The sequence below is a fragment of the Silurus aristotelis genome, assembly GCF_946808225.1.
Source record: "Silurus aristotelis genome assembly, chromosome: 1".
Lineage (NCBI taxonomy): Eukaryota > Metazoa > Chordata > Actinopteri > Siluriformes > Siluridae > Silurus > Silurus aristotelis.
The window spans coordinates 32,011,233-32,039,207 of NC_139574.1; the positions used below are offsets into that span (position 1 = coordinate 32,011,233).

At 39.7% G+C, this 27,975-nt stretch overlaps 2 protein-coding genes across 10 annotated transcripts; both read left to right on the forward strand.

Moving 5' to 3' along the window:
- On the forward strand, nt 1-21,426 carry pex5 (peroxisomal biogenesis factor 5). Of its 9 annotated transcripts, none has more exons than XM_083563780.1 (17): nt 53-331; nt 451-569; nt 2,706-2,862; nt 4,250-4,288; nt 4,975-5,092; nt 5,357-5,500; nt 9,301-9,391; nt 10,397-10,487; nt 14,167-14,289; nt 15,214-15,297; nt 15,390-15,509; nt 17,386-17,529; nt 17,650-17,720; nt 17,843-18,064; nt 18,178-18,343; nt 19,639-19,796; nt 19,883-21,426. In XM_083563780.1, the coding sequence occupies exons 3-17, from the start codon at nt 2,749-2,751 to the stop codon at nt 20,121-20,123; spliced, it is 1,926 nt and encodes a 641-aa protein (XP_083419906.1). In that variant the 5' UTR covers nt 53-331; nt 451-569; nt 2,706-2,748; the 3' UTR covers nt 20,124-21,426. The 9 variants fall into 9 exon arrangements, with proteins under 9 accessions (XP_083419911.1, XP_083419906.1, XP_083419909.1 ...); XM_083563781.1 differs by having other exon boundaries at nt 70-331; nt 513-569; XM_083563782.1 differs by having other exon boundaries at nt 191-331; nt 451-557; nt 19,883-20,509.
- cdca3 (cell division cycle associated 3) lies at nt 21,174-27,632 on the forward strand. The gene is made up of 7 exons (XM_083564601.1): nt 21,174-21,325; nt 22,175-22,321; nt 22,422-22,539; nt 24,172-24,767; nt 25,848-26,160; nt 26,334-26,413; nt 27,212-27,632. Exons 2-7 carry the CDS (start codon nt 22,184-22,186, stop codon nt 27,302-27,304), a joined length of 1,338 nt encoding a protein of 445 aa, XP_083420727.1. The 5' UTR covers nt 21,174-21,325; nt 22,175-22,183; the 3' UTR covers nt 27,305-27,632.
- The last annotated feature ends 343 nt before the right edge of the window (nt 27,633-27,975 follow it).

Below are 27,975 nucleotides of genomic sequence, written 5' to 3' on the forward strand. Positions count from 1 at the left end.
AGTTGTACGAAGTTTGCGTAGCCCCAGCGCCAGGTACGCGCAAATCCTCGCAGCCTACGCTCCGTAATCGCGTTCGTGAATAGCGTTGGTGAATGCGTTGCGCTTCATGTAGCTGCTTCACCTATTCCTTGGGTCAAAGGGGAGGGTAAACATCTAGATTTGGTCACATTGCATGACTGAGAGAAAGGTCGGACAGGTCGTATTTTGAGTCGTATTTTTCTTTCGTTTTGTAAATAATTTCTTCCCTAGCTTGGGTTAGCATTCAGAAATATTATATTAGGCAGGAGCTAATATAAGGAGTTCACAGCCTCATCGCCTGGACTGCGCTGCGGTGAGTCTATTAGCTAGCTCAATGAACTAGCTGACTAGCTTTATTTACAGATATTATTCAAGATTTTCTTTTAGTCCATGTCTATTTTACATCTCCTGTATGTCTTACTGGTTTAAAAGCGTTAGCTCCCGACATGAAACATTGCTAACTGTGGACTCTGGATCACCTTATTGATTACTAGCTAGCTGTGGACTGAGACAGGGACTGAGACAGAGACACAGACAGGGTCTGAGACAGGGTAAGTAGTTCATTCTTTGCTAATGCAGCTGTAAGTCTGTCTAAACCTGAACACTTACAATATAGATGTGATTAACTTGCTGATTTAAGGACTCTGCATCTCAGCAAAGCCTGTGTCAGATATCTATCTATCTATCTATCTATCTATCTATCTATCTATCTATCTATCTATCTGTCTATCTGTCTGTCTGTCTGTCTAAACATGAGAAATGAACATACTTTCCAATCTTTGCAGGGAATCTTTAACATGGTCACTAGGTCACATGTGTCTGTGAAAATGTGTAAAACATCTGTATATTCATGACCTTTTTCCAATAAGGATTGAATTGATTTACAGTGTTTTAACACACCGATATGTTGCAATCAAACTGTAGGGTGTGTAGGCAAACAACTAACATATATAATCCATTTGCTAAGAAGTGCATGATTTTTTTTTTTTTATATGCAAATCTGTGCAAATTATCCAAACTCTTCACATATGTGAAGTTAAATAGGGTTTTTTCAGTGTTGATTTTAGTAAAGGGAATATCTGTCTGTCTGTCTGTCTGTCTGTCTGTCTGTCTGTCTGTCGTATATTTCAACATTGTACATTGATATTGAGAAAATCCAAATTATGAACAAACATAATTAATATGTAATTATATAGTAAACAAAAAAAGTGTTAACAACCCAGAATAGGTTTTTAGATCGTAGATTGTCCTGCGTTTAATGACGGCTTGGCAAACTCATGGCATTCTTTCATCAGATTCACGAGGTAGTCACCTGGAATAGGTTTCAGTTACCAGGTGTGCTCTGTCAGGAGTTCATTTTTGACATTGCTTGCCTTCTTAATATGTTTTAGATTATCAGTTGTCTCTTGCAGAAGAATAGGTGAGTACAGAGTCAATAGCCCTATTAGTGCTACTACAACTAGTGTACAAATCCATATTACGGCAAGAAACACTCGATTAAGTGATGAGAAAAGGTGGCCCGTCATTACTTTAAGAAATGAAGGAAAGTCAATTTGAGAAAAAAAAAATTTTGAAAGAACATTAAATGTAAGTGTAGTTGCCCAAACTATCGAACACTATAAGAGAGAGAGAGAGAGAGAGAGAGAGAGAGAGAGTGTTTTTTCCTTTACAGGTGATCTGTGATACCTAAAGGATAAGTGTAAAGTGTGGACAGCTGTTTTTGTTGAATTATGTACAATTCAATTAATAATATACATTGTCCCAAAGCAGTTTTACAAGGAACCAGCTTCAGAAAGGATTCTGAGGGACAGGATCACTGGTACACAAGCTATTTGTTCCTCAGATTGCTCTTTTTCTGACAGGATAAGCAGATTCATTGCTAATTGTGCACACATTCGAAATCTAAACCAGGTGCCCAGAGAAATGACTTTCATTCAGCACACATAGAGTAATGAGATTGGTAGCGATGTAGGAGTAACCCCTTCTGCTGGGCATTTAGTGTGTCAAGAATGAGAGCGCAAATTATGAGAAAGATATTAAATGTGTATATGGGGGGAAAAATCAACCTCCAGCATGCATTGCAGGGATGCTGCTCAGGGAACGTATATACTGTAGGTAATTGTGTTGCACAGAAGAGGAGAGAAATTGCATCAGGAATGCGGCTGATCACAGGGGTTTTGTATTATATACTAGAAAAATGTCCTTTATGCTTAATGAGTTGAACCGGTGGCCTCTGGAAAGGAAATCGTTTTAGTGCATGGTTGCTTTGACATAAGTGTCCATGATTTAAAGTGTAAGCAAATACTTTCATGGTCTTTAAATAGTACAGGATATGGTATGATCAGGAGATTTGATTATGATGCACTTCTCGATGCAGTCCATAGTAATGGTTCATGTTTGAAGCACAAAGCATGGTGTAATAAATTATACGCCGGCATGAAAATGTACCCCCCCCCCAAAAAAAAAACTTATTGCTTTCATTTTAATCAGCGCATGTTAATGCCAGTGCAAATTTACATCCAGCCCATGAAGTGATGACTGCTGATGAAGACAATAATAAATTATGAATGCTATAAATTATAAATGCTATACTGTATGATAGAATTTGCGCTGTTTTTTTAACAGTTGAGGCATTTTTTTTTGTTTTGTTTTTTTATCCTTTTAACGTTGCATTTCTTCCTTTCTAGAAAATTCAAGGAGCTGTCCGAGCCGTCCTGACCCTGTGTTGCCATGGCGATGCGGGAGCTGGTAGAGGCGGAATGTGGGGGAGCCAATCCCCTCATGAAATTGACCGGTCACATGACCCAAGAAGGCGGCGCTTGGAGACACAGGTCAACGCCCACTGTAAGTAGTTTGTATTTAGTTATTTGGTTTGTCCCAGTTCGTCTACTTATACTGTGGAAAGAAGAAATACTGGGTACTGGGGCACACAAACTCGTCATGATGTTCCTGGATACACACACCATCGCCATTCCCTTCATTCATTTTGCCACCTTTTACTGAAATCTTTTAAATGCATGTAATAGACAGGTTATGTATAAATAATAAGGCAAGTCAAGTTTATTTGTATAGCGCTTTTCAAAACAGACATTGTCTCAAAGCAGCTTTACAGAAATCAACAGTTAAGGTGAATGGTGTGCATTTATCCCTGATGAGCAGCCATGGTGACTGTGGCAAGGAAAAACTCCCCTAGATGTTATGAGGAAGAAACCTTGAGAGGAACCAGACTCAAAAGGGGAACCCATCCTCATTTGGGTGACATCAGGAGTGTGATCATAAATCTTTCAACAGTACAGAAGACTGGAGAGTGAGAACTAACATGAGTACTGGAGTATAAGATTATAAGTGATGTTCTTTCTGCAGTCTTATACAGTCTATATGGTTAGTAGCTCCTAGTTTTATGAGCTCAGCATTTGTGATCATCACAGATCCAGCAATAATAGGCTTTATCATTATTCAAATATTTAGATTTACAGTTTTACCCTAATAAGCCTACAGTATGCTACTCTTCCTTTTTTTCTTTTTTTTTTTACACAACACACAACCATTAATGTTTTTGTGACAGTACTTAAATTGGATAGTGGTAACATTTAAGTTGTTACACTCAAGTCGCATCAGTGACCTTATAAACCTTACACCTTGTTTGTGGGTTGAATTACAGAAGCACGCTGTCACAAACCTCCTCTTCTCTCCTGCAAAGTGTTGTAAGAAATAAGAGCTGGTAAAGTGCTTATGGATCCACCCTTCTACCAATGTTCTAGAAATAATCAATCATGGAATCATTAGGATACTCATTTTAACATGGATAATTCTCGGATACTATTTAGTACAGATAGTAGGTGAATTGGGACACAGCAGTTAATTAACAGTTACTGTGTTTTATATAGTTTGGTTTAAAAAAAATAATAATTTTTATATTAACCAAAGTATAAATTGCTATGTATTTTCTTGCCTGATACATAGTTGGGATTTATTTATTCCCTGTGGAAATGCGGAAAGTTTTACGCTCTGGTGTCCAGTTGGATTATAAAACAAAATATGATATTAATCCTTAAAACCATTGTTATTACTGATTTATTCTTCGTAGAATTCACTTCCTATTGCCCCTAAACACTACTGTTCTACTGACTTATTAGACATGTGGCCATTGGTTGGAATCAATGAACTGAGCACTTCACCATATGCCTCTCTTTGTGTCTCACTGTGACTTTTTTCTCTCTCCCCCTTTTAGATTCCCCCCACGCCAATTGAAATAGCCTCCGAGGAAGAGGTATCTATATGTGCTGTTGACCACTTACTTGGCTCTGAATCTGGGGTCAGGCTGCGACTTTTATGAGTTGACAGATGCCGCTTAAAAATACAATCAGTATTTATTTTTAGTGAAACTTAAAATAGGTCAGCAGTGGAAAAAGAGGTGATGTCGCAAGAAGAAAAAGGAAACAGTGCTTTGGTACCTCAAATCACATAACATTTTAATCCTGAAAGAAGCTCCACAGAAAACTCATTGATAGCGTTAAGGACACAAAAAATCCTGAAAAAGTTCAAAAATAGAGTAAGTGTTAGGTGTTTGTGAAGTGTAATGACAACGAGCCCGCTCGCATAAGCGAGTACAAGAGAGCTAAATCGATACCGTATTAAAAAAAAACATCATTCTATTAAATTATAAATCACCTTATTTATAAACAGCCTGACATTTCTACCCTGACAAGACGAACCTATTTGCTGTGCAAGTTTATTATCTGCATTATTTATGTCACAGTTACGATGTCATTGTGCCACATCATGTTTCAAGGAAACCCTCTAGCATCCACTTTTTGGACCTGACCTTGTTTTCTTTTTTGTAAATCTTAAAAGAAACTAGTTGATAGGAACACTGAACATCGTGTCTTAACATAAGGTATTGTGTGTGAATACAGCCCTTAATGTATTCGTATATCGCAACACCTTCATTTGCAGCTGGTGAATGAGTTTTTACAGGCGCCCCCGCGCCCTCCTCAGAGTTTCGACATGGGCCAGCTTTTGGAAGAAATGCAGCAAATCGACCAGCAGTCCTACAGACAGGCACCACAAAGAGGTAACACTCGGATGTACTGGTGTACACGCATGTGATGCTGAACAGTACGTTAACCCAAAGCTCAGCAGTGTCAGTATTTAGACCGAAGCCTGTAGAAATCGCCATCTTTAAATTTTTGAGCCCCAAAAGGCTGATTTCTGATTTAATAGTCGCTTCCATTAAAGCACTGCATGTCATTTAACAGCATCTGTCCAGATTAATGGCCATTATTTTACTACCAGAATGTGATAGAAAGTGTAAGATGTTAAACCTTTCTGCATTCAGCTCCAGACGTAGCCGCGTTGGCACTATCAGGTGACTGGGCGGCAGAGTTCCTGTCTGGCGCTGACACCGCCGTTTCTCCAGCCCAGGCAGGTTTTGATGCAGCAGACGCTGACTGGACCAGAGAATTCATTAACGAAGTGTCAGGTTAGTCACTATACAACTTCTTTTTAGATCCTGTCCATGTGTAGGGAAAAGCTTTGTGTATTATATGCTTAGTAGTGACTGATGTAGGCGCAGTTGTTTTGTGTGCTTGTTGAACATCCAGTCTTGCTCTCCACTCTTTTGGCAAAGCTTTCCACTAGATTTTGGTGCAGGGCTGTGAAATATTAATTCAACTGCTAGAGCATTAGTAAGATCAGGCTCTAATGGCAATCTATGCATTCGTAAACCACACTTTGTTTACGTAGCATTGCAATGCTGGAGCAGAATTAGGGTTCTAGCCATAAAGGGAAATTTATATAGATATTCTATACAATTTTGTGCACCTGTCTTTGTAGTGATAGTTTGAGGAAGGCTAGATTGTAGGTCTGGAATTCAAATGTCCACATACTTTGTGACAGTGTTGATGTTAAAATGAAAAGGTAATAACGTGTTTATAAATCTTTTATTAAAAATATATGAGGTTTTATAAAAATATTTTCTTCATTTTCTTTCGAAATGTACCATATATAAAAATTATTTAGTTCTCTCATTATATTTACTTAAACTTTCTAGTTTGTAAAGAAATATGAAGGGAGGGTAACAGTACCAACAGTGCCTTTTAAATTGCTGTTTAAAACATAAAAGTTTTGAATGGTTTTAGTTAGGGATAATCTATAATGAATGCAATTTGGAAGAAAAAAAGGATAAACCAACCTGTAGACCAGAGAGCTGATTGAGGGGAAAAGAAATATGAAAATCACAATCATAGCTAATACAACAATTTGGGATATTTTGGAAAAAGAAAGAAACCACTGGTGTTTTAAAAACCAGACATCAGTCAGGTCAGCCAAGGAAATAGTGAAAGTATCACAATACACCGTTCAAAAAGGACTTTGAGAGCCAACACAAAAAGGCCATACAACATGACGCATGCCACTCATCAGCAATAACAGTCAAAAAAGTCGAAAAACAGTTTAAATCAAAGCATGCATTACACCGCTTTATAAGGGAAACTAAATAAAGAAATCCCTCCATAGCAACTGATAGAAGCTACAGACAAACCAAATCACAAAAAAAGAAAGCATCTGTTTGTTTATGTTAGTGGGTTATTGTAGTTAATGTAAGAAGGACATTTACTTACCTGAAACTGGGTGGCCTGCCACCAAAATGTTGATTAACACATCTGGGTGTAAATATTAGGAATGAAAGCTGAAATTCCTTTCATAGTCACCTTGGGATCTCAAACCCAAATCTTGACAAAAGTTATTTAAGGACACCTGACATTTCTAGCCATATTTGGTTCTTCTCCAAAATGGTTCCCCAAAGTTGGAGGCACACAATTGTATAGGATGTCTTTGAATGTGGTGGTGTTCGATTTTCCCTTTACTTCAACAAGAACTTTAATCAAGCTCCAAACCATTATTTTTTAAAACCGGAAAGTATTTGGGTCAATACCAGACAGACGATAACCTTCAGGACAAACAATACTATTATCCATTCTTGCATAGTTTTATCTCCGTATAATTCGGTGTTAATGGCGAATTAGAAGCTGCTTTCCATACCTGTTTGTGTGTGATATCCATGCACATGTGCGGAGAAAATTGGTCATGTTGGTCAATGTTAAAACGTTTAAAAGCCTAGGCTAACATTACAAAACCAAGCGACACCAGTGTCACTACTGCAATACATGCGGTAATGTAATAGTGAACGTCGCTGCGTCATAACGTTTTGGGAACGCCTCCGCGTTGCTCACGTCTGAATCACGTGGGAAATCCAGCCAATGGCAAGGCGTGACGTCACCGGTGGGGTTGCGCTAGCAACGCTAGCTTCTGAAGGTAAGCGCGGTGAGGATGCAGGGAGTGTGGCATGTAGACGCAGCGGCTTGTTTCCTCAGGGAACTAGGGTTACATACGTAACCTAGAGACATTCCCATTTCGGGAACTCGAGCTGCGTCACAACGCTTTGGGAATGAGTGTCCAATCGCGCCATACTGACCAGTTTTTGCCTAGTGTGTGTAAACACAACCAGAACGCAGGACAGAGGAGCCAGGATTGGCTCAAATGTTGAGGTTAAAGAACCTGACAAAGGTCAGTGTCCTGGATTGGTACTCCGTAGAGGCCACCATACTCCGAATAGAGTAAGCCTTGACTCAGAACGAAGCAGGAAGACCAGAGAACTCATAACATAAAGAAATGGCATCCACAATCCACCTACTGAGAGTCTGCTTATTGGCAGGAAAACCTTTACTATAAGGGCCATAGCAGACAAACAGCTGCTCCGACTTCTCCATGGACTCGTCCTGTGGACATACGTGTCCAGTGCTCGCACTGTCCAGTGGGGGAGCCGTAGGCTTAGGGTAGAGAAATGCACTGGCCATGCCAGGGGCAAACACCAGGAGAGACGTGGCCACGGAAAGATCCTGTAGGTCCCCGACCCTCTTCAGGGAGGATATTGCCAGAAGGAAAGCAGTCTTTACAGACAGGCACCTAAGGGCCACCTCGGCCAAGGGTTTGAAGGGGGGCTCAGATAGAGCCGCCAGCACAACGGCCAACGGCACTCTGGGTCGCATCCCGGGCCTCAGCCTCCAGGTGCCACGCAGGAAACGTGTCGTGAGAGGGTGTTTACTCAGCGACTGTCCTGCGGGTGGGGTACAATAAGCAGCCATAGCAGACACGTGAACGTTCAGGATTGAAGAAGCCAACCCTGTGGCAAACTGTTCCTGCAAGAACTCCAGAATTGAACCAACCGGGCAGTTGACTGACTCCCTTGAGAAGGGGCACCAGGTCCATGAACCATAGTTTATAGTGAGAGAGCGAGAACCAGAGGGGACAGTGCAAAGTCTCCTGAGTCGCAAACAGATCCACCTGGGCCTGTAAAATCTCTGCCATATCTGCTCCACCACTTCGGGATGGAGCCTCCATTCCCTGGGCCTCGGCCCTTGCCTCAAAAGGGCGTCTGCTCTCCAATTCAGGTGACCCGGGATGACCTCCCAATGAGAGGAGCCTTCCCTGGGACCTCAGGAGGATCTGCCGTGCCAGCCTGTACAGGGGGCGAGATCGGAGACCCACCTGTTGGTCTATGTACGAGACTACCGATGTGTTGTCCGTACGGACCAGCACATGCGATCTCTGAGGTCTAGGAGGAAGTGTTTTAGAGCCAAAAACACAGCCATCATCTCCAGGCAATTTATGTGCAATGAGCGGTGTAGCTCGTTCCACTAACCTTGGGCGTAGTGGCCACTCATGACCGCTCCCCACCCCATGAGGGATGCGTCCGTAGTTAGCATTACACGACGACAAGGAGCTCCCAGGACCGGGCCTTGAGACAGGAACGTAGGTTCTTTCCACATATCTAAGGCTCGAAGGGCTCGCCGTGAGACCTTGGTAGTACAGAGTGGACACCCCGTTAAAAAGGGGAGGAAGGGGAACTCGAACTGAATTGGGAAGCCCTTCCCTACCGTGTGCAGGACCCACTGAGACATGTCTGGCAGCCACGCTGCCAGGAAGTCTCTTACGGAAGAGGAAGCTGTCATGGGGTGGGATATATACGACTTGGATAAACAGTCAGTTGTCAAAGTTGTTGGAAAAAAAGGCAAGCATAAAGATCTGAACAACCTTGGCAAGTGCAGAATTTGCACTGGTTGTACCTACCAAAAGTGGTCAACGGAAGGATACGACACAAATGTGTTTTTCCAAATTAGGTATTTTGAGTAATGCCCACATGTGGGTGTCCACAAAACGTTTGGACATATAGCTTCCTTTCATCTGACCTCTGCTCTCTGTCTTTCTCTGTGTTTGTCCCAGACCCTGGGCGATGGGCTGAAGAGTATCTAGAGCAGTCGGAGGAGAAGCTGTGGTTGGGAGATCTGGGAGACAAGGAGCAAGAGAGAGAATGGTGAGAGACGGTAAAAAATGGAATTGTGGGGAAGTCTGACAGAATGTAATAAAGTTTAGAAAGTGGTAAGTCAAGGTCAGAGAAGATTGCTGAAATGCAGAACCATTTTTTTTAAAAGAATGAGAGAATTTGAACTCTGAAGCTCTGAAAAGTAATATATAAGCAGAACAGTTTGATGGTAGCTACATGAATCATGTCCTTGGCAACTGAATATGTCTTGGAGCTTGCATAAAGGAAAAAATTGATTGGAGCAGAGTTCTTTAATTGTCTATCAGAATGCCTGAAGCATCTGTAAATATCAGTTTTAATGACCTGCAGACAGACTGGATGGCAGTAGTTATTATTATTACAGTGGGGCAAAAAAGTATTTAGTCAGCCACCAATTGTGCAAGTTCTCCCACTTAAAAAGATGAGAGAGGCCTGTAATTTTCATCATAGGTACACTTCAACTATGAGAGACAAAATGAGAAAAAGAAAAAAACCTCGAACATCACATTGTCTGATTTTTAAAGAATTTATTTGCAAATTATGGTTGAAAAAAAGTATTTGGTCAATAACAAAAGTTCATCTCAATACGTTATTTACCCTTTGTTGGCAATGACAGAGATCAAACGTTTTCTGTAAGTCCCCACAAGGTTTTTACACACTGTTGCTGGTAGTTTGGCTCATTCCTCCATGCAGATCTTCTCTAGAGCAGTGATGTTTTAAAGCTGTCGATAGGCAACACGGATTTTCAACTCCCTCCAAAGATTTTCTATGGGGTTGAAATCTGGAGACTGGCTAAGCCACTCCTTCATTGCGGTGTGTTTGGGATCATTGTAATGCTGAAAGACCATGTCTCTCATAGTTGAAGTATACCTATGATACATGATGTGTTTGGGATCATCTTTTTAAGTGGGAGAACTTGCACAATTGGTGGCTGACTAAATACTTTTTTGCCCCACTGTATATTTTTTTTAAAACATGAAAACTAAAACATGAACCTTTTTTTAAATAAACCTTTAGGACAAAAGAGTATCAACCAGGGGAAGATCTAAAGCAAACAGCTAATGAACTTCTTGCAAAAGTCGACGACCCCAAGCTTCAAAACACACAGGTGAGCATGTACTTTTCTTCTGCTAGTTGGTTGCTGTCCGCTTTTCTTCTAGACCTTTTGTGTTTTTAGCAATTTGAATTTTGAAACAATCACTCAAAGTGGAAAAAAAACCTGTACAAATTCCATTTTATTATTTGACAGCAAGTTATACGCATTAACTAGAAAATATTAAACCCATTGTAGTGTGATGGATAAGTAAATGTAGTCTACCAGTCCAAATCTGGACACATTGGATTGACTACATACTCACTGTCCACATACAGTGCCTTGCGAAAGTATTCGGCCCCCTTGAACTTTGCGACCTTTTGCCACATTTCAGACTTTAAACATAAAGATATGAAACTGTAATTTTTTGTGAAGAATCAACAACAAGTGGGACAAATCATGAAGTGGAACGAAATTTATTGGACATTTAAAACTTTTTTAACAAATAAAATACTGAAAAATTGGGCGTGCAAAATTATTCAGCCCCTTTACTTTCAGTGCAGCAAACTCTCTCCAGAAGTTCAGTGAGGATTTCTGAATGATCCAATGTTGACCTAAATGACTAATGATGATAAATAGAATCCACCTATGTGTTATCAAGTCTCCGTATAAATGCACCTGCACTGTGATAGTCTCAGAGGTCCGTTTAAAGCGCAGAGAGCATCATGAAGAACAAGGAACACACCAGGCAGGTCCGAGATACTGTTGTGGAGAAGTTTAAAGCCGGATTTGGATACCAAAAGATATCCCAAGCTTTAAACATCCCAAGGAGCACTGTGCAAGCGATAATATTGAAATGGAAGGAGTATCAGACCACTGCAAATCTACCAAGACCTGGCCGTCCCTCTAAACTTTCAGCTCATACAAGGAGAAGACTGATCAGAGATGCAGCCAAGAGGCCCATGATCACTCTGGATGAACTGCAGAGATCTACAGCTGAGGTGGGAGACTCTGTCCATAGGACAACAATCAGTCGTATACTGCACAAATCTGGCCTTTATGGAAGAGTGGCAAGAAGAAAGCCATTTTTTAAAGATATCCATAAAAAGTGTCGTTTAAAGTTTGCCACAAGCCACCTGGGAGACAGACCAAACATGTGGAAAAAGGTGCTCTGGATAGATGAAACCAAAATCGAACTTTTTGGCAACAATGCAAAACGTTATGTTTGGCGTAAAAGCAACACAGCTCATCACCCTGGACACACCATCCCCACTGTCAAACATGGTGGTGGCAGCATCATGGTTTGGGCCTGCTTTTCTTCAGCAGGGACAGGGAAGATGGGTAAAATTGATGGAAAGATGGATGGAGCCAAATACAGGACCATTCTGGAAGAAAACCTGATGGAGTCTGCAAAAGACCTGAGACTGGGACAGAGATTTGTCTTCCAACAAGACAATGATCCAAAACATAAAGCAAAATCTACAATGGAATGGTTCACAAATAAACATATCCAGGTGTTAGAATGGCCAAGTCAAAGTCCAGACCTGAATCCAATCGAGAATCTGTGGAAAGAACTGAAAACTGCTGTTCACAAATGCTCTCCATTCAACCTCACTGAGCTCGAGCTGTTTTGCAAGGAGGAATGGGCAAAAATTTCAGACTCTCGATGTGCAAAACTGATAGAGACATACCCCAAGTGACTTACAGCTGTAATCGCAGCAAAAGGTAGCGCTACAAAGTATTAACTTAAGGGGGCTGAATAATTTTGCACGACAATTTTTCAGTTTTTTATTTGTTAAAAAAGTTTGAAATATCCAATAAATTTCGTTCCACTTCATGATTGTGTCCCACTTGTCGATTTTTCACAAAAAATTACAGTTTTATATCTTTATGTTTGAAGCCTAAAATGTGTCAAAAGGTCGCAAAGTTCAAGGGGGCCGAATACTTTCGCAAGGCACTGTATGAACACCTCCACACATACACATTGACACAATTATCCAGTAAGTCAATCAATGTTCCCTTCAAACATCAGAATGAGATTTCACTAACTCTGTTCACACAGGGTGAATTCAGTATTTCAGCTGCAGGGAAATGGTGCGACAAACAAAAAACATCCAGTGAGGCCATTCTGTGGTCAGAAACGGCTTGTTTGTAAGAGCTGAAAGGGCAGTGGCTTGACTGGAGTGAGCTAACAGGAAGATTATGGTTTCTCAAGTAACCACTCTTTACACTCATGATAAGCTGAAGAGCATCTCAAATTCTAATCAAAAAATTTATTTAAATTAGTATTGAATACAAGAGCGAATAGTGAAATTAATGCACATGCACGTAATTATATTGCCTTTAACAATATATTTTTAAATGTCATTTTACTTCAAATGAAATTGTGTCCCCAAACAATTGGTTTGATGAAACAACCAAGAAGTGCTTGTGAGATTTAAAACTCAGGTCAAGTTTTTTCCAAGACTGTTGAGAATCGAAGCCTTTGGTACATTTATTTACAAACAGTACATTAAATAAAAGCATTTTATAGGCATGTGTCCAATGTTTTGCCTGGTAGTCTACTTTATTGATTTTCCTGGACTAGTTTGGGGCTGATCCACTGTCAGACGCACCTCTGCTCTCTGCTTTGTAGCCTGGCACAGGTATATGAATTCAGTTATGTATTTCTTTATTAGTATAATAGCAACACTATCGCTTCTGACATTTTCTCAGTTGTTTTGTATCTCTTGTGTATCAGCAAAGCTGAATCTATGAAGAATTAAAACCTTAGACTTGGGGTCGGCAACCGTAAACACTCAAAGAGCCATTTGAACCTCATTTCCACAGAAAAGAAAACACTGGGAACCACAAAACCCTTTTGACATCGACAATGAAGATAACACTGCATATATCTTTATTTTATAAAAAAAATTTAACCGTATGCTGTGTATAAAAAAAGATCTAGCGTGTTGCAATTATGAAATCAATGAACCGCTACAGAGAAAATTTTAATTTCTGCATGCAACCAAAACATTTTGAAAAAAGACGATGAGTTGAAGGTTACTTTCAAATAATATACTCAATGTCTATCTCGAATTTATGAAAAAAAAAAGCCAAACTTGAATTATCCACCCGCAGCAAACTAAAACGTGCCAGTGGGTGTCGCACACTGGCGGGCGTGCCGCTTATTTTAAGCGACAAAAAATTAAACAGGTTTTATTGTAAAGTGACAAGATCGCCATAATCTTCCAATTTAGCATTACATGAAAAAATAAAAAATAAAAAAAAAACTAACAAACTAAAATCAAATACATGTAAAATAAATAGTCATTATTTATTTTCAAAAGCGGCAGGGAGCCGCAGCAGAGGGATGAAAGAAACGCGGGTTGCCGACCCCTGCTTTTTTTTTTTTTTTTTTTTTTTTTTTAAGCCAGGCCACATTAATTCTGGCCAATTTTGAATTCCTAGTAAATGGACTTTTTGGCTAAGCTGTTGCTTTTTTGCGAAACTGCATCTCGCTTGTTCTGAGGCCCTGCTCTCTTCATTCAAAACTCATTTCCGTTCCCTGTTTTATTTTGCATAATGCCATTTGCTTTTCTTCCATTTCACTGTTGATCTGGATGCTTGCTTGTATTGCTTTACTGTGTGATTAGCGTTGTCATGGCAACATCAGGACGTGTGTCGCTGTATATTCAAAACATCTTGACTGAACTCACCGTGCACAACGTGCTGTAGGTGTGTAACGCCCGTTGTTGTTGTTGTTGTTGTGCAGTTCCTGCAGTTTGTTAGGCAGATTGGCGAGGGCAGTGTGACAGTGGAGGACAGAGCAGGAAAGCAACTCGCTGATAAAGCACAGGCCAGAGAGGCACAGAACTGGGCATCCAGCTTCACAAAGGTATGAGCTCCATCCAGCCTCATGAGGAGGGAATGTGAAGCCTGCAGCAAATTCGAACTGGTACTGTTTATTGAGAATTAAAACGATTAGACGAGCATGCTTGCATTGTTCATCCTGAAGTGCTGCATTGTGACAAATAACAACTTTGTCTGTTTTTTAAGTAATAAATGTAGTTTATTACTTAAAATTCTCCCTCAGCTATAATGCACTGCTAATAGTTGGATGTCACGTTTAGGAGTTATGGCTTTAATATGTGCTTTGTCTGTCTGGCTTCTTTATGACCCATTAACCTCAATCCATACCTATATATAACTTCTCAATAACAAACCCATAATACCCCTGCCCTTCCCACCTGCCCCCATAATGGCTGCACAGTTCCTGAAGGAATCAGGGGGAGAGACTGTGCAAGTGGAAACTCAAGAGCACAGAGAGAAGAATGACCAAGCTAAAGCTAAACAGGCAGAACACTGGGCTTATCTCGTCGGTCAGGTAGGACCCCTGCTGCTTCGAAAACACAGTGGTCCTTTTTTTTTTTTTTCTCTGATATGCTGGGGTCCATTACTCAACATAATTTTTGTGAACATTTTTGCCGCTTTAATATGCGTAATCCGTCCGCTGCTGTCGCTTAACAACGTTGTGCTTCCCTGATGCAAGCTAGTTTTTGCTTTGCTTGCATTCTTCGAGAGCAGATCCACATTAAAAGGCTGCCTTTGATTAGATCTACTCAGATCCTCAAAGCGCAGTAACACTTTTTTTCATTTACGGGTAGGTGCCACTGAGGGTAAGATGTTTTCTCTTATAGTCAATTCCTCCTTTTTTTTTCTTGCCCTCATTGACCTTTTTTATTGTTTCCCATCATCCGCTTTTGTAAGTGGTACAGTTGGTTATAATGCGTCATGAAGACGGCCTGCTTCTCTTTCATAGGTGTCAGAAGAGTCTGCTGAGTCCTGGGTAGATGAATTCACACAAGCGGGCCCAGATTTTCAGCAGGCTAAAGCTGCCGTGGAGGTATTAGAGCATACGTGCGCATTTGTTTCTTCTTGGTTCGAGGTTGTAGCAACAGATAAGGTGTGTTATAATAGTTCTGTGCGTATGTGCAGAGTGATATCGATTTCTGGGAGAAGCTGCAGGAGGAGTGGGAGGAGATGGCTAAGAGAGACGCTGAGGCTCATCCCTGGCTGTCTGACTTTGACCAGCTCCTCAGCACCTCGTATGATAAGGTGGCCACAATACACCTACACAGGAACATCTCCATTCAGCGAGACAAGAAATTTAGCCTCCATCTATGTGACACTAATTTCAGTCTCATATGTACCATTTTACTGAATATAAATAATAAATGATTATAAATTATTGATTGTTATATACCGTCTGTGTAGGCAGGAGATGACTTGCACGTAGATCTTGCATACGTGTATCGTATACACTAAAATGAAGCAGATGTGGAAATATCTCGATCAAATGTATTTAGTCGTTCCTAATACACATTTACATTAAACCAAATGCACACTATATGGATACAAGTTTGCAGACACTTGACATAAGATTCTTATGTGCGTTTTGAACATCCCAGTTTGTTGTTATAATGACCTTCAATCCTCTGGGAAGGTAGAAGATTTGTGCTCAATTCATCCCAGAGGAGTTCAGTAGGGTTGAGCTCAAGATCTTCCACTCTATAAATTGAATCCCACCGCACACAATGGCATCCTATACGATTTTGTGCCTCCAACCTATTTGGTAACAGCTTGAAGAACCACAACATATAGATGGAAAATTCAGGTATCCCAACACTTTTGTCCATATATTTGACAAAAGATTATTTTAAGCCATTTGTACTCGCTTTAAGCTTAATATTTTCTTATGCTGTTAGTCGTCATTTTGTTCTTTTCAAGCTTTTTTTTTTTTTTTTTTTTTTTTTTAGAAAGAAACCAAATGATCTGCCCAAACATTAAGAAAAATACAAACTTTAATTGTCCTAAATGTCCAGGGATAGGTATAATAAACTAGTATAGTAATAATATAATATATAGAATAGAATAGAAGAATAGAATAGAATAAAAGAATAGAATAGAATAGATTAGCCTTTATCACATATCCAATAAAGCACAGTAAAATTCTTCCTCGGAAGCTGGGGTCAGAGTGCAAGGTCAGCCATGATACGGTGCCCCTAGAGGTTTAAGGGCCTTGCTCAAGGGCCCAAGAGCGGCAGCTTGGCGATACCAGGGCTTGAATCCCCGAGCTTCCTATCAGTGACCCAGCACCTCAAATATTTTATTATATTATGAAAGTAATATTATAAATAAAAATGCATCTGATTATATTTGACAATATTTTCACTTGTGAAGAGAATTTAAATTTTGCAATATGTATACACTGTTGATATTTTAAATGTACTGATGCAAATATCCAAAAACATGCGCATGACATATATAATGGCTTTAAGTGCATTAGGAACAAAATGCATATATAACCTTATTAGCTTTGCTTTAAAGCAGTGGTCCCTAACCCCCGGGCTGCGGACCGGCACCGGTCTGTGGGTCAATTGGTCCCGGGCCACACAGAAAGAATACATAAATTACATGATTTTTGTTTTATTTATTATCTGATTCGGAACGTTGTTTTATTTTGGAAAATGACCGTATTCTCTTCACCACATCTGTCTATGACTCACTCCTGATGCATGTGAAGATGCCTCGGTCACATGTCTTACCTCCATCCGCTACCTTCTTAAAGGGGCTGCTCCGGCCGCTAACACATAATACATTACCGCTAAATTCAAACCCCCAAGCCAGCAAAATATACAAAACACAACAGAGCGGATTCATGATTATTATTATAATTTAAAAAATATCAGTTTTTATGCCGGGCGTATCATCACCTAAAGGCCAGTCAGTGAAAATATTGTCTGACATTAATCCGGTCCGTGGTGCAAAAAAGGTTGGGGACCACTGCTCTAATGACCTCATATTGCTATTCTGTGACCTAAGTGGAATAATGAACACTGGAAATTCTGTAGTGCAAATTTGCTCAGAACCAGCATGTAATGAGGTATTGTATTGTTTTAACTTGTGTGCTGTGTTATGTTCTGTTTCTCAGGGCTATCAGTTTGAGGAAGACAATCCGTACTTGTCCCACGAGGACCCGCTGACAGAGGGAGTGAAGAGGATGGAAGCCGGGGACATCCCTGGAGCCGTGCGCCTGTTTGAGAGTGCAGTGCAGAGAGAACCAGACAACCAGCTGGTTAGTCCTGTGGCTAATTCAGCCCCAGCCCTAATACATAATAATAATTATCTGCCTAATATTCTTCTATAATGCTTCTTCATTTTTATGTGAGAAGTTTGTGTTTCTGTTACGCCTCAGGCCTGGCAGTATCTGGGAACATGCCAAGCAGAAAATGAGCAAGAGTTTGCTGCCATCAGCGCCCTCCGCAGGTCAGTGAAGCATACACACTTGTACATGCTGATATTTAAAGGCCTTTTTTTCTAACAATGTAACTTTTACTTCTTTAAACATTTCTTTTTTTTTTTTTTTTTTACATTTTTTCCATTATCAGGTGTATTGAGCTCAAGAAAGACAATCTGACAGCTCTCATGGCTCTAGCGGTCAGCTTCACTAATGAATCACTGCACCGGCAGGCCTGTGAGACACTTCGTGATTGGTTGAGACACAATCCAAAGTACCGAAATATTCTTGAACAGAGGGATAGGGAGAGGGAAAGGGAAGGAGTTCGAGAGAGAGAGAAGGAGAGAGAGAGATTTGGATCACTGTTACCAGAGTATGGACATTTTTATCCTTTCATCCCAAGTGACCGTAGACTTTTTTGGCTGGAGTGGATGATGCATCATAAGTTTGACTTGTTTTTTTTTCTTTCATGCTCGTTTTTCTCAGGGCTCTGTTTAATGAAGTGCAGTCATTGTTTCTGAGTGCGGCGGCTGCTGATCCCACGCGGGTCGACCCTCAGCTGCAGTGTGGTCTCGGGGTACTCTTCAACTTGAGTGGAGAGTATGACAAGGCGGTAGACTGTTTTAGTGCTGCCTTGTCTGTTACTCCACAGGTATACACACATTGACACTTCTGGGATTCAATTAACTCTACTCATGTCCTGATCTTTTTTTTTTATCTTAGATCTAAGGACTAGAATTGCAGCTAATGTGTTCTGTCTCCTCATATATTTTGCTGCTGTTTACTTATGAGTGAGCCTCTACTCCAGTGCTTATATCAGCTAATTCTACCGCATCTGTGTGTAGCAGTAAAGCCACATCATGAGCAAGCAGCACAATCGACATTTCTGACGTATCAGGGCGTGTTGGGAAAGTGAAAAATCCATATGTTTGGGTTGAGTGATATTTTTTGGACTAATCTCACACAACAGGGTTTCCTGTCATCTCTGGAAACCGTTACTATAGCAACTATAGTGCATTTGGCCATAAATATGGAGAAAAAGGACACAGGGTACCATAAGTAGTGATAACTAAAGCAAAATACTGGCCAAAATTATATTTGGAAGTGAATCCAACATAAAGTGTGAGGCACTTTAGGCCCATCAGTCCATTGTTAGACATAGATTAACATACTCACACCTAGGAGCAATTTAATCTAAAGCCCAGAGCTGTAACCCCTGAGCCCAGAGCCACTAAACTGCTGAGTAACAAGCACAATCAAGAAGAGAAGTGAATTGCCTCAGACATACACAAATTAGCAACACAATAGCTTAAGCTTGAGTATCCGGTATGGAGCCCAAAAACTCTCACTCAGATGCAGTTTCTTGCTTCCAAGTTCAACAAGGCAGTGACTGTATGCCTGAGTCTAAATCCTGGCTGAGTGTTGTTGTTTTTTTTTTTTTTGTAAAATGTTTATTTTTAAATGTAATTGATCAATTCGATGTAATGTCAATGTTTTTGAAGTTACATTCATTTTGCTCTTTTCTCATGGTTATAGAATCTGAAGAAACATGCGATTCACCCCCTATTACAATGCAGTGCGATCCAAATTCCATTTGATTCAACACGATGCGATTCATTGCGATACGATTCCTTTGTACTTAGAATTCTATAGAAATAATTACTTTTTTTCAACAGATGCAAATATCTTCATACTTCAAATATATCAAATGTCAAAATGCCTACTTGTATCCAATGCTCACTTTTCTAAATTCGATGCATCGCATGAGTAACTTTTATGCCGACGCACACGATCTTACCATCTTACCCCTGAATCTGACAATCCCTAATATATATATATTAGGGATTGTCAGATTCAGGGGTAAGATGGTAAGATCGTATTATATAAAATATTATATAATATTTATAATATATTGTTTGTAATGTCTCAGTCTCCTTTCACTTGCAGGATTATTTGTTGTGGAATAAGTTAGGAGCTACGCTAGCCAACGGAAATCGCTCTGAGGAGGCTGTTGCTGCTTACAGAAGGGCGCTCGAGCTGCAGCCTGGGTTCGTGCGCAGTCGCTACAATCTGGGCATCAGCTGTGTTAATCTTGGAGCTCACAGGTAAGAGTACTCTACCGCATCCCACTGTGTACATGCTCACCAGTTTGCTTTCACTTATTGCACATGCTGCTCTGTGCCTGTCTCAGGGAAGCGGTGGAGCATTTTTTGGAGGCGCTTTCTCTCCAGAGGCAAGCCGCCGGTGACCTGGAAAGCGGTGCGAGTCGGGCACCAGGCTCCGCCACCAGTGTAATGTCGGACAACATCTGGTCCACCCTGCGCATGGCACTGAGCATGATGGGAGAGAGTTCGTTGTACACCGCCGCCGACCGGCGAGATCTGGACACACTACTGGCGCACTTCTGCCAGAGGGACGGAGAGACAGACTGAAGGAGGGAGAGGGGGAAGGAGTGGAGGGAGGTGGCATGCGAATGTGGGGAGACGTGTTTTGGAAGTTCAGAAGAGTAGTTTTAAGAAGAAAGGAAGTCATTTGCGACCGGCGATAAGTGGAAAGCAACAGATCAAACGAGCTTGAAACACTCGACACATGCACTAACACTCTGAACACACAGATAATTGGTGGCTGTTTTACGATATCCAGCGCTTCACAGTCCGTTGTGTTTCTTTTCATTTTGTTAATCATATGATATATGATATGATATGTCTTGGCTGCATTCCAACTACGCGAGGACAGCGATTTCACTAAAAAGATGTTTAAATCTATTTACTGATCGTTTATATAAGTTTGGGAAGGAATAACAGACTGTTTGATCTGATACATCGCACTAATAACCACTAGTTGTAAGATGGTAATCGATGCCAACGGAAACAAAAGGACGCGAAACCTGAGGAGGCATGTCTGCCCTTTATCTCCTTCACTTCTTTTATAATTTGATAAATAATCCTGCTGTAAAATAATTAGCTTAATTGTAAATGAGGCCATCTTGTGTACCATAATTGTATTATTATAATGATCAGTTTTGACTATAGCCAAAAGAGTGTACGACGATAATTGTAACCCAAGCAATAAACTTAAAAAAAAATTTTGAAATAGTAGTGTGTTTATGTAATAATGAGAAAATTTAATTAGAAAATAATACTCCCCAATAAAGCTATTATTTTAACACGTAAAGCTTAAAAATAAGTATTATAAAGACATATATTGTTTATATAGGGATGTGTGAATTTTTTGGATGGTTTTTTGAAAGAAAATATGTTTTTGTTTTGTTTTGTGGGTGGGATTCTCCCTGCGTGTACACTGGGCGTAAAGAATTTCAAATCATTTCATACAGCCAATGAATGGACAGCGCTCAGCCAATCTGCGAGACGGACGCTTGCACGTGTGCGAGCTCTCATTGGCTGGTTTGAAAATTGCCGCAAACTGACGCTGCACGCGATTTAAATAGTCAGCGTGGCTGTTTGTGTGAGCAGCAGCAGCAAAGGTTTTAGTGCATCGGATACATACTCAGAGGTTTATTTTGCTATTGTTAGTACCTATTCTAGGTTTTTTTTAAATATATATATATATATTTAGCAATTTAAAAACGTTATAAGCAGGTATACCGAGGAAAGAGTTTCTACGCTGGTTTCAGGTGGGTTGATTTGTATTCATTATTCCCTGATTAACTTGTTTGCTCAATGTTATCTAAGTACATGATTTATTTTGTAGCTAATAAACACTTGTTTTCATTTACGTGTTTTTTTATTTTATTGTATTAGTATATATCAAAATTTCAAAATACAAAAAGTTAGCAGCGTGCCAGATTTATTCATGTTTGCTCTGTTTAATAGAGTTGTTGCTTCCTGACATTCATCACCTTGTAGTTATGTCCTAGAATATTTTCATTAACTATCATAGATAGACAGTACATTATGAATCCCAATGAGAAGTTGTAGTGTTACAGCCACTTCACAGGCTTGCAATAATATGGAAACAAATAATATGGCAAGGTTTTCTTTAGTTCCCAATGAAAAAGAGGGTAAGAATATTATTTGAAAACATGGAAATTACAAAAAACATGGTGAGGTTTTAGCTTAACCGTTAAGGCATTGGATTTTGAATCTGAAGGTCATGAGTTCAAATCTAAGCCACTCCAAGCTGCCACTCCTGGGCCCCTGAGCAGGGCCCTTAACCCTCAACTGCTCAGTTGTAAGTCACTCAGGTAAAGGGTGGTTGCCAAATGCCGTAAAAATGTAAATAAATAAAAAATAACTTTTTCAAAATGATTTAAGATCTCATTTAATTGTCTAATATCTTAGCAAAATAAAAAAGTCTACAGGTTTGTGTTCAAACATGTCCCTGTCAACCATATACTTTTATTACCAAAATGATTTATCTGGGATTTTTCATTCAGTTTCCTTGTGCAAATGCATAAAAACTTTGTATGAATCTTCTTGGTCAGTGAGTTAATTTTCTGTGTCAAAATGCATTTACGGAACAGAAGCTGAACATGGGTACCACTGAGAGCAAGATGTCCACGGCATCAACGCCCAGGCCGAATCCGATCCATCGGCTCAAGACACAACGCTTAGCCCAGCTGGCAGATCCTCGGTCTCCGTCGTGTGGTCTTGACCGCACACCTATACAAGTAACACCTTTCCATTTAGCCACTAAAATATACCTGGATGTTAACTCCGTTTTCCAAATCCCTGTAGCTGTGAACATTTCTATCCCCTTCTCGGTTGCAGGTGAGTGGTGCTGCTTCTACGGCCCCAGAAGCTCAAGAGACAGTTGGATCTGTGTTTGTTGATCCGCGGTCACCTACGGTTGGCATTGTTCGTACTCCACTAAAGGACAGTATGAAAGGTAATTTAAAGTTTAATTTGTACGTTTCCACTTGAGCGAAATTGTATAGTGGTGTGCATTTTGGCCCAAAATAATCAAGGATGGTGTGGCAACGTGACCAAAACTCTAGATGAACTATTTCTTTTCTCAAAATATAGTCAAGTTTATTTTTTAGCGCTTTTCACAACAAGCAGCTTTACAGAATTTAACAGTTAAGGTGAACGGTGTGTATTTATCCCTGATGAGGAGCCATGGAGACTGTGGGAAGGAAAAACTTCTTCAGATGTTATGAGGAAGAAATCTTGAGAGGAACCAGACTCAAAAGGGGAACCTCGTCATTATTTGGGTGACATCAAGACTGTGATTATAGTCTTTTAAAACAAAATATCTATGACCCAACATGTCTGACGTTGCTTTGTTAATCTCGCGCATGGTTTAATATGCTGTATAACCAGTCAGTTTTATAGTACGTGAACTAAAACTATAGAAGCAACAAACTTCTAGAGGCTTTTTTGTAGATGTATTTATTATCCCCCTAAATGTCAGTATTAAAGAACTAACAAGTGGTGAGTTAATAAAGAAAAGTAAAGTAAATAAATCAAACTGGTACTTTAAAAAAAAAAAAAAAAAAAGAAATGGTAGTACTGAACTGAGCACTAAACCTTTTAAATTTCCGGCGTTTAGCAGACACCCTCATCCAGAGCAACTTACTAAAGTGCTTTGAAGTCTCCATCAATGGCTAAATCAACACTGGTTCACTTGGTTGCAAACTTACTGTAGGATACTATCAGTTTAAAACTCTGTTGGGAGGAATTTTAGCACTGGACATAAAAACAAAACGGGAAAATAAGTGCTTGTTTTGAGTGTTTGTCTTCACCCAAGCTACCAGAGTGCATCCAAAAACTAAAAACCTGACTATCTCTAGAATGCACATCCACAGACACCAGTGAAAAGGTTTTGCTTAATGGTGGTTTCACAAGAACAAACCCTGTTTCATGTTTCTTAGCCAAACCAACCCCCAGATGTCAAATCCAATTACCAGAAATTAGCAAATTGCTGCTGGAAACTGATGTGGTGTTTAATCTTGTTTGACCAATTTGCATATTTTTTTTGCAAAACCATTAACCGGCTTGCTTTTTCCCATTCAGTCATTAGGAATGACTTGTGGTTTGATTAGCTTAACCTTAGGTTGACTTGTACCAGTTTTCATTTCTTTAATGATCCGAATTTTGTCCATAGCCTTAAAATAGTATTGTTAAGTGAATATATTCTAAATATATTTGCATTGACTGGTTCAGCCGATGGCATGTTGTATGGTTATTGAATTAATTCACTTTTTTTTTAGTGGTTAAAAGCATAAGCTTGATCACTGCCTATTCACTCCAAATGAAAGCTCCTTCCTGCCATATGAACTAAAAAGTCTGTGTCTAGCAGAAGCTTTTATGTATGAGAAGACTTCTGTAAACTGCTTTTTATAAGTTTTGCGTTTATTTTATATAAAGTTTTTTTAATCTTGCCCCACTTGTTGGATATTTTTGGATATTTGGCATTTGTTATCTTTGAGGCAGTTCTAATAAAAAGGAAACCAGAATTAGATTTTGCAGCTAAACCTTGCTTTAAAACGTTCTCTCTCTCTGTGTATCTCTGTTGCAGTAACCGTCAGCTCACTGGCTCAAAGGCTGAGCACGTTTTTCCTTAATGATGTGATGGGTGGCGACGCTGACTCCACTCCGCTCCCTCCTGTGTCCTTTACTACACAGAACAGCCTCCCTAGTGTAGAGCAGCAGAATGAGCTGAGCTCCAAAGAGCCTCTCCTCCCACCTCATTCTCACGACTCTCTCAGTGGGTCCACCGACTGCTCGTCAACCCCAGCAAATTTCAGCTTCTCCATTGGTTACGGCTCTTTCTCCAGCAGTCCGTTTGTGGTGGTCGGTGAGGCTCAGGTGGAGGTCGAGGTGGATGCTGACACTACCATAGAGGAGGCTGAGGAGGCCATTCTTCTGGGCGAGTCTCCCCTGAAGCGGCAGCTTAGCCTCAGCATGCTTGGCTGCCGCGAGGGCGTTTATTCGCCGGAATTCTTTCCCTCAGCAGAAAATCGTCCTTCCACTCCTCTTCCTCCTCTAGAGGACAGGCAAGATGTAGATCTTGCCTTTGCACTTCCTTGTGAACCTGGGGAGTCCACTCCTGTTCCAGTGGAAGAAGCAGCCCCACCAAAAACTGCTGAGACACCGCAGACAACAGAGGAGGAGGTATGTGTTCACGCAACAGTAGGGATGCAACGAACGATTTTTGGTAATCGATTAATCAGATGGGGGGGAAGCCTAAACTTTTTTTATTAGATGTTTTTGCTTATTACAACTATATAAAACCCTAGTTCAGGGTTTTTATGTATAAAAGTGTACGTAAAAACTAAAAAATCCACATTGAGTTTAACTAGCTTTAGTTTTCGACATTTTTTAAAGCTTATAGTGCTGCTTGTTGAGGAGTGCATGGGGGATGTTTCTTTGAAAAAATTCACCCATTCTGGGGGTTGTTTCTTTCTATTAAAAAAACAATTGCATCTCAGAATGCATTTGTATTGTTTTTAATGATAATTGCAGATGGCAAGTTGACAACCATGCTTATAAAAAGTAGAAAAAATCTGACATTTTGTTTAGTTGTGAAAATGTAACAACGTAGCACATATAATACATTATAATTTAATATATATATGCATATATTAAACATACAAACATTGAAGAAAAGCATTTAAATGTATAGTAAAGCCACAGTAAATCACGTTTGAGAACAGAAGTTAACTGTTGTAATAGACAAATGTTATAGCGAGCGAATGGAACGAAGCGCAGTAAGCTAACAGACTTGATAATAAAAAAAAATTATATATATATATATATATATACAGAAAATATACATTGGTGTACAAATGCATAAGAAGTCACTGAAACCCACAACAGTGGAGAAAGAATTCAGTTATTTGCCGTTTAAATTAAGTTTTTAATTGAATCAATCACAATGTCGCAAACGAGTTGATTGCGCAACCCGATGCTCTCAAGTCACGACAAAACATATCCAGTGCGACTGTGCTGAAGTTACAAGCAGTCCACACAATAGCACTTTATTAAACATTTTCACATGATGAGGATTCTACCGTTTTTACTTTCCGTGCTTGTTTCGTCACACTAAAGCCGTAACAGCACGACTAATCATCATTCGTTGACAAACAAATTTCATTATCGGTTTTATCGATTAGTTGTCGCAGCCCTTCTCAACAACAAGAAATTGGAAACTGTTTGTGAAACCGACTTTAAACACGGTGTCTTTGTGCACAGATTGTCGCAGAAGAAATCGATATACTGCCTGCACGAGGTCTGAAACCATCGGAGAAGTCAACGCCGGCCATTCCTGAACCAGATAAGGCTCAAGTCCTTCCCCCTGCTATAAAGTTCCCCAAGTTTGACACCCGCAGCCCGAGCCAGGCTGTATTTAAGCCCCAGTGGCTGGGTGTTGGATTTGGAGCGACTGGTGTCCGTGCTAGAGGAGTTCAGAGTCGTGGAAGAGGGCCCTCCTCCCCACTGTCTACCCGCAGACCAGCTACTGATGAGAATGAGAATAAAGTTATTCTAAACAAACAGAAGCAAAGGGGTAACTTTTTATTTTTATTTATTTTTATTTTTTTATTATATATGCCATAAAAAATGTATTTTGTATTTATAATTGTATATTTACTATACGCTTGTATTCTTGCTTGGTGACTGTTAATAATGAGGTTTTCCTCTTATATGTTTATCTTCTCCCCCCGCCCACCCACTGTGCAGGCAAAACTCATATTGGAGAAGGCAGATCCCCTTTGCAGATCCTCAAGGAAACCAATTCACCCAGAAACAACACTACACAGGTTTCTTTCTCCTTTTTATCTGACTTATCTCTTATCTAAGTCTCACACACGGTCATAGACAGTAACGGCTACATTGTACACCCTCTCACACTGAAAAATTCATTACCATATTCCAACCAAATTAGGATTTAAACGAGTTTTGAGCGAACAAAACAAAAGGAAGCAGTAGGTTAAAGCCAGATGCTAAAGCTATTTTTGTTGTTGTTGTTTGTTTCTATATCTGGAATCAATGTATATTGTAATGCCATTATCTGTATAAGCGTCAGTGATCCAGGTATTATTCATGTATTTTTTTTATTTAGCACTACAATATTTTTGGTGAACTCTTTGTACAATTGGACTGATAAGTTTTATATAACTTCAGTCCAATTGTACAAAGAGTTCACCAAAAATATTGTAGTGCTAAATAAAAAAAATACATGAATAATACCTGGATCACTGACGCTAATACAGATAATGGCATTACAATATACATTGTGTCTGTGTGTGTGTATGTATGTGTATATATGTATATATGTAGATAGATAGATAGATCTATCTATCTATCTCTATCTTTTATTTTTTATTGAACAGGGCAAAAGTTGTGCCTTCTATACATAGCTCTGTTTTTTTGCATTTATTTAAAAAATGTTTAATGCAAATATTATTTTATAATACATATCCCCAATATACAGCGTACAGTTTTGCCCTGCCAGAGTTTAGTTGTACAACTGAATGTGGTTATTTATTTCCCTACAAAAATGTGCACTGCAGTCTGACTCGTATAAAACCCTTGTACATTCTCCCTCTTCTGTGTAGATGAAGCTAAAGGTTTCTACTCCAGAGAAGCAGAGGTTTAGCCAAATGGACAGAAGAGCTCTCATCCTTTCTATCAACAAAGAGAACCATTGAAGTACAGACACTCGGGGGGACAGTCAACTGGATTATAATTCCAAGCAAACACTCTGTATATAGAGCCCAGTTTCTTTCTCAGAAAGTAGCTATACAGTGATTGTGAACTTTTGTATGTGTGTTTAAATGTAATTTTACATTCCTTTTCTGCCATCTCATTCGTCTTTTTTTTTTTTTTTTTTATCAAAATTCTGTAAATAAAATCAATTTTAATTTTACTGTTTTTACTGTCTGTCTTGTAATGTCTATAAATAGACCGTGTCCATGTTCAGGAATTCTGGTGTTGTGTAACACACTAATAAAGCTACCTGAAGGTATATTTCCATGATGTATTGTCTATGGTTTGTCCTTTTCTCATTTGCAGATGACAAATCTTGAGTTTGTCTGTAAGGCTTTCTTCTGAAGTGTAGTGGTCCGATTACTTAGTATCTCACGGAAGTGAGTTCACCCCTCAGATTTCAGCCGCTATTTTAGTGCATCTTTTTAGGGGACAATACTATAGAAATGAAACTTGGATATATTTTAGAGTAGGAAATGTGTCCTCTAAAAATAATATACAGCCATTATTGTCAAAATAACTGGCAACAAAAGTGAGTACACCAAAAGTGCACATGTCCAAACTGTTAATATTTTGTGAAGCTAGCACTGCCTTAATTCTCCTGGGCATGGAA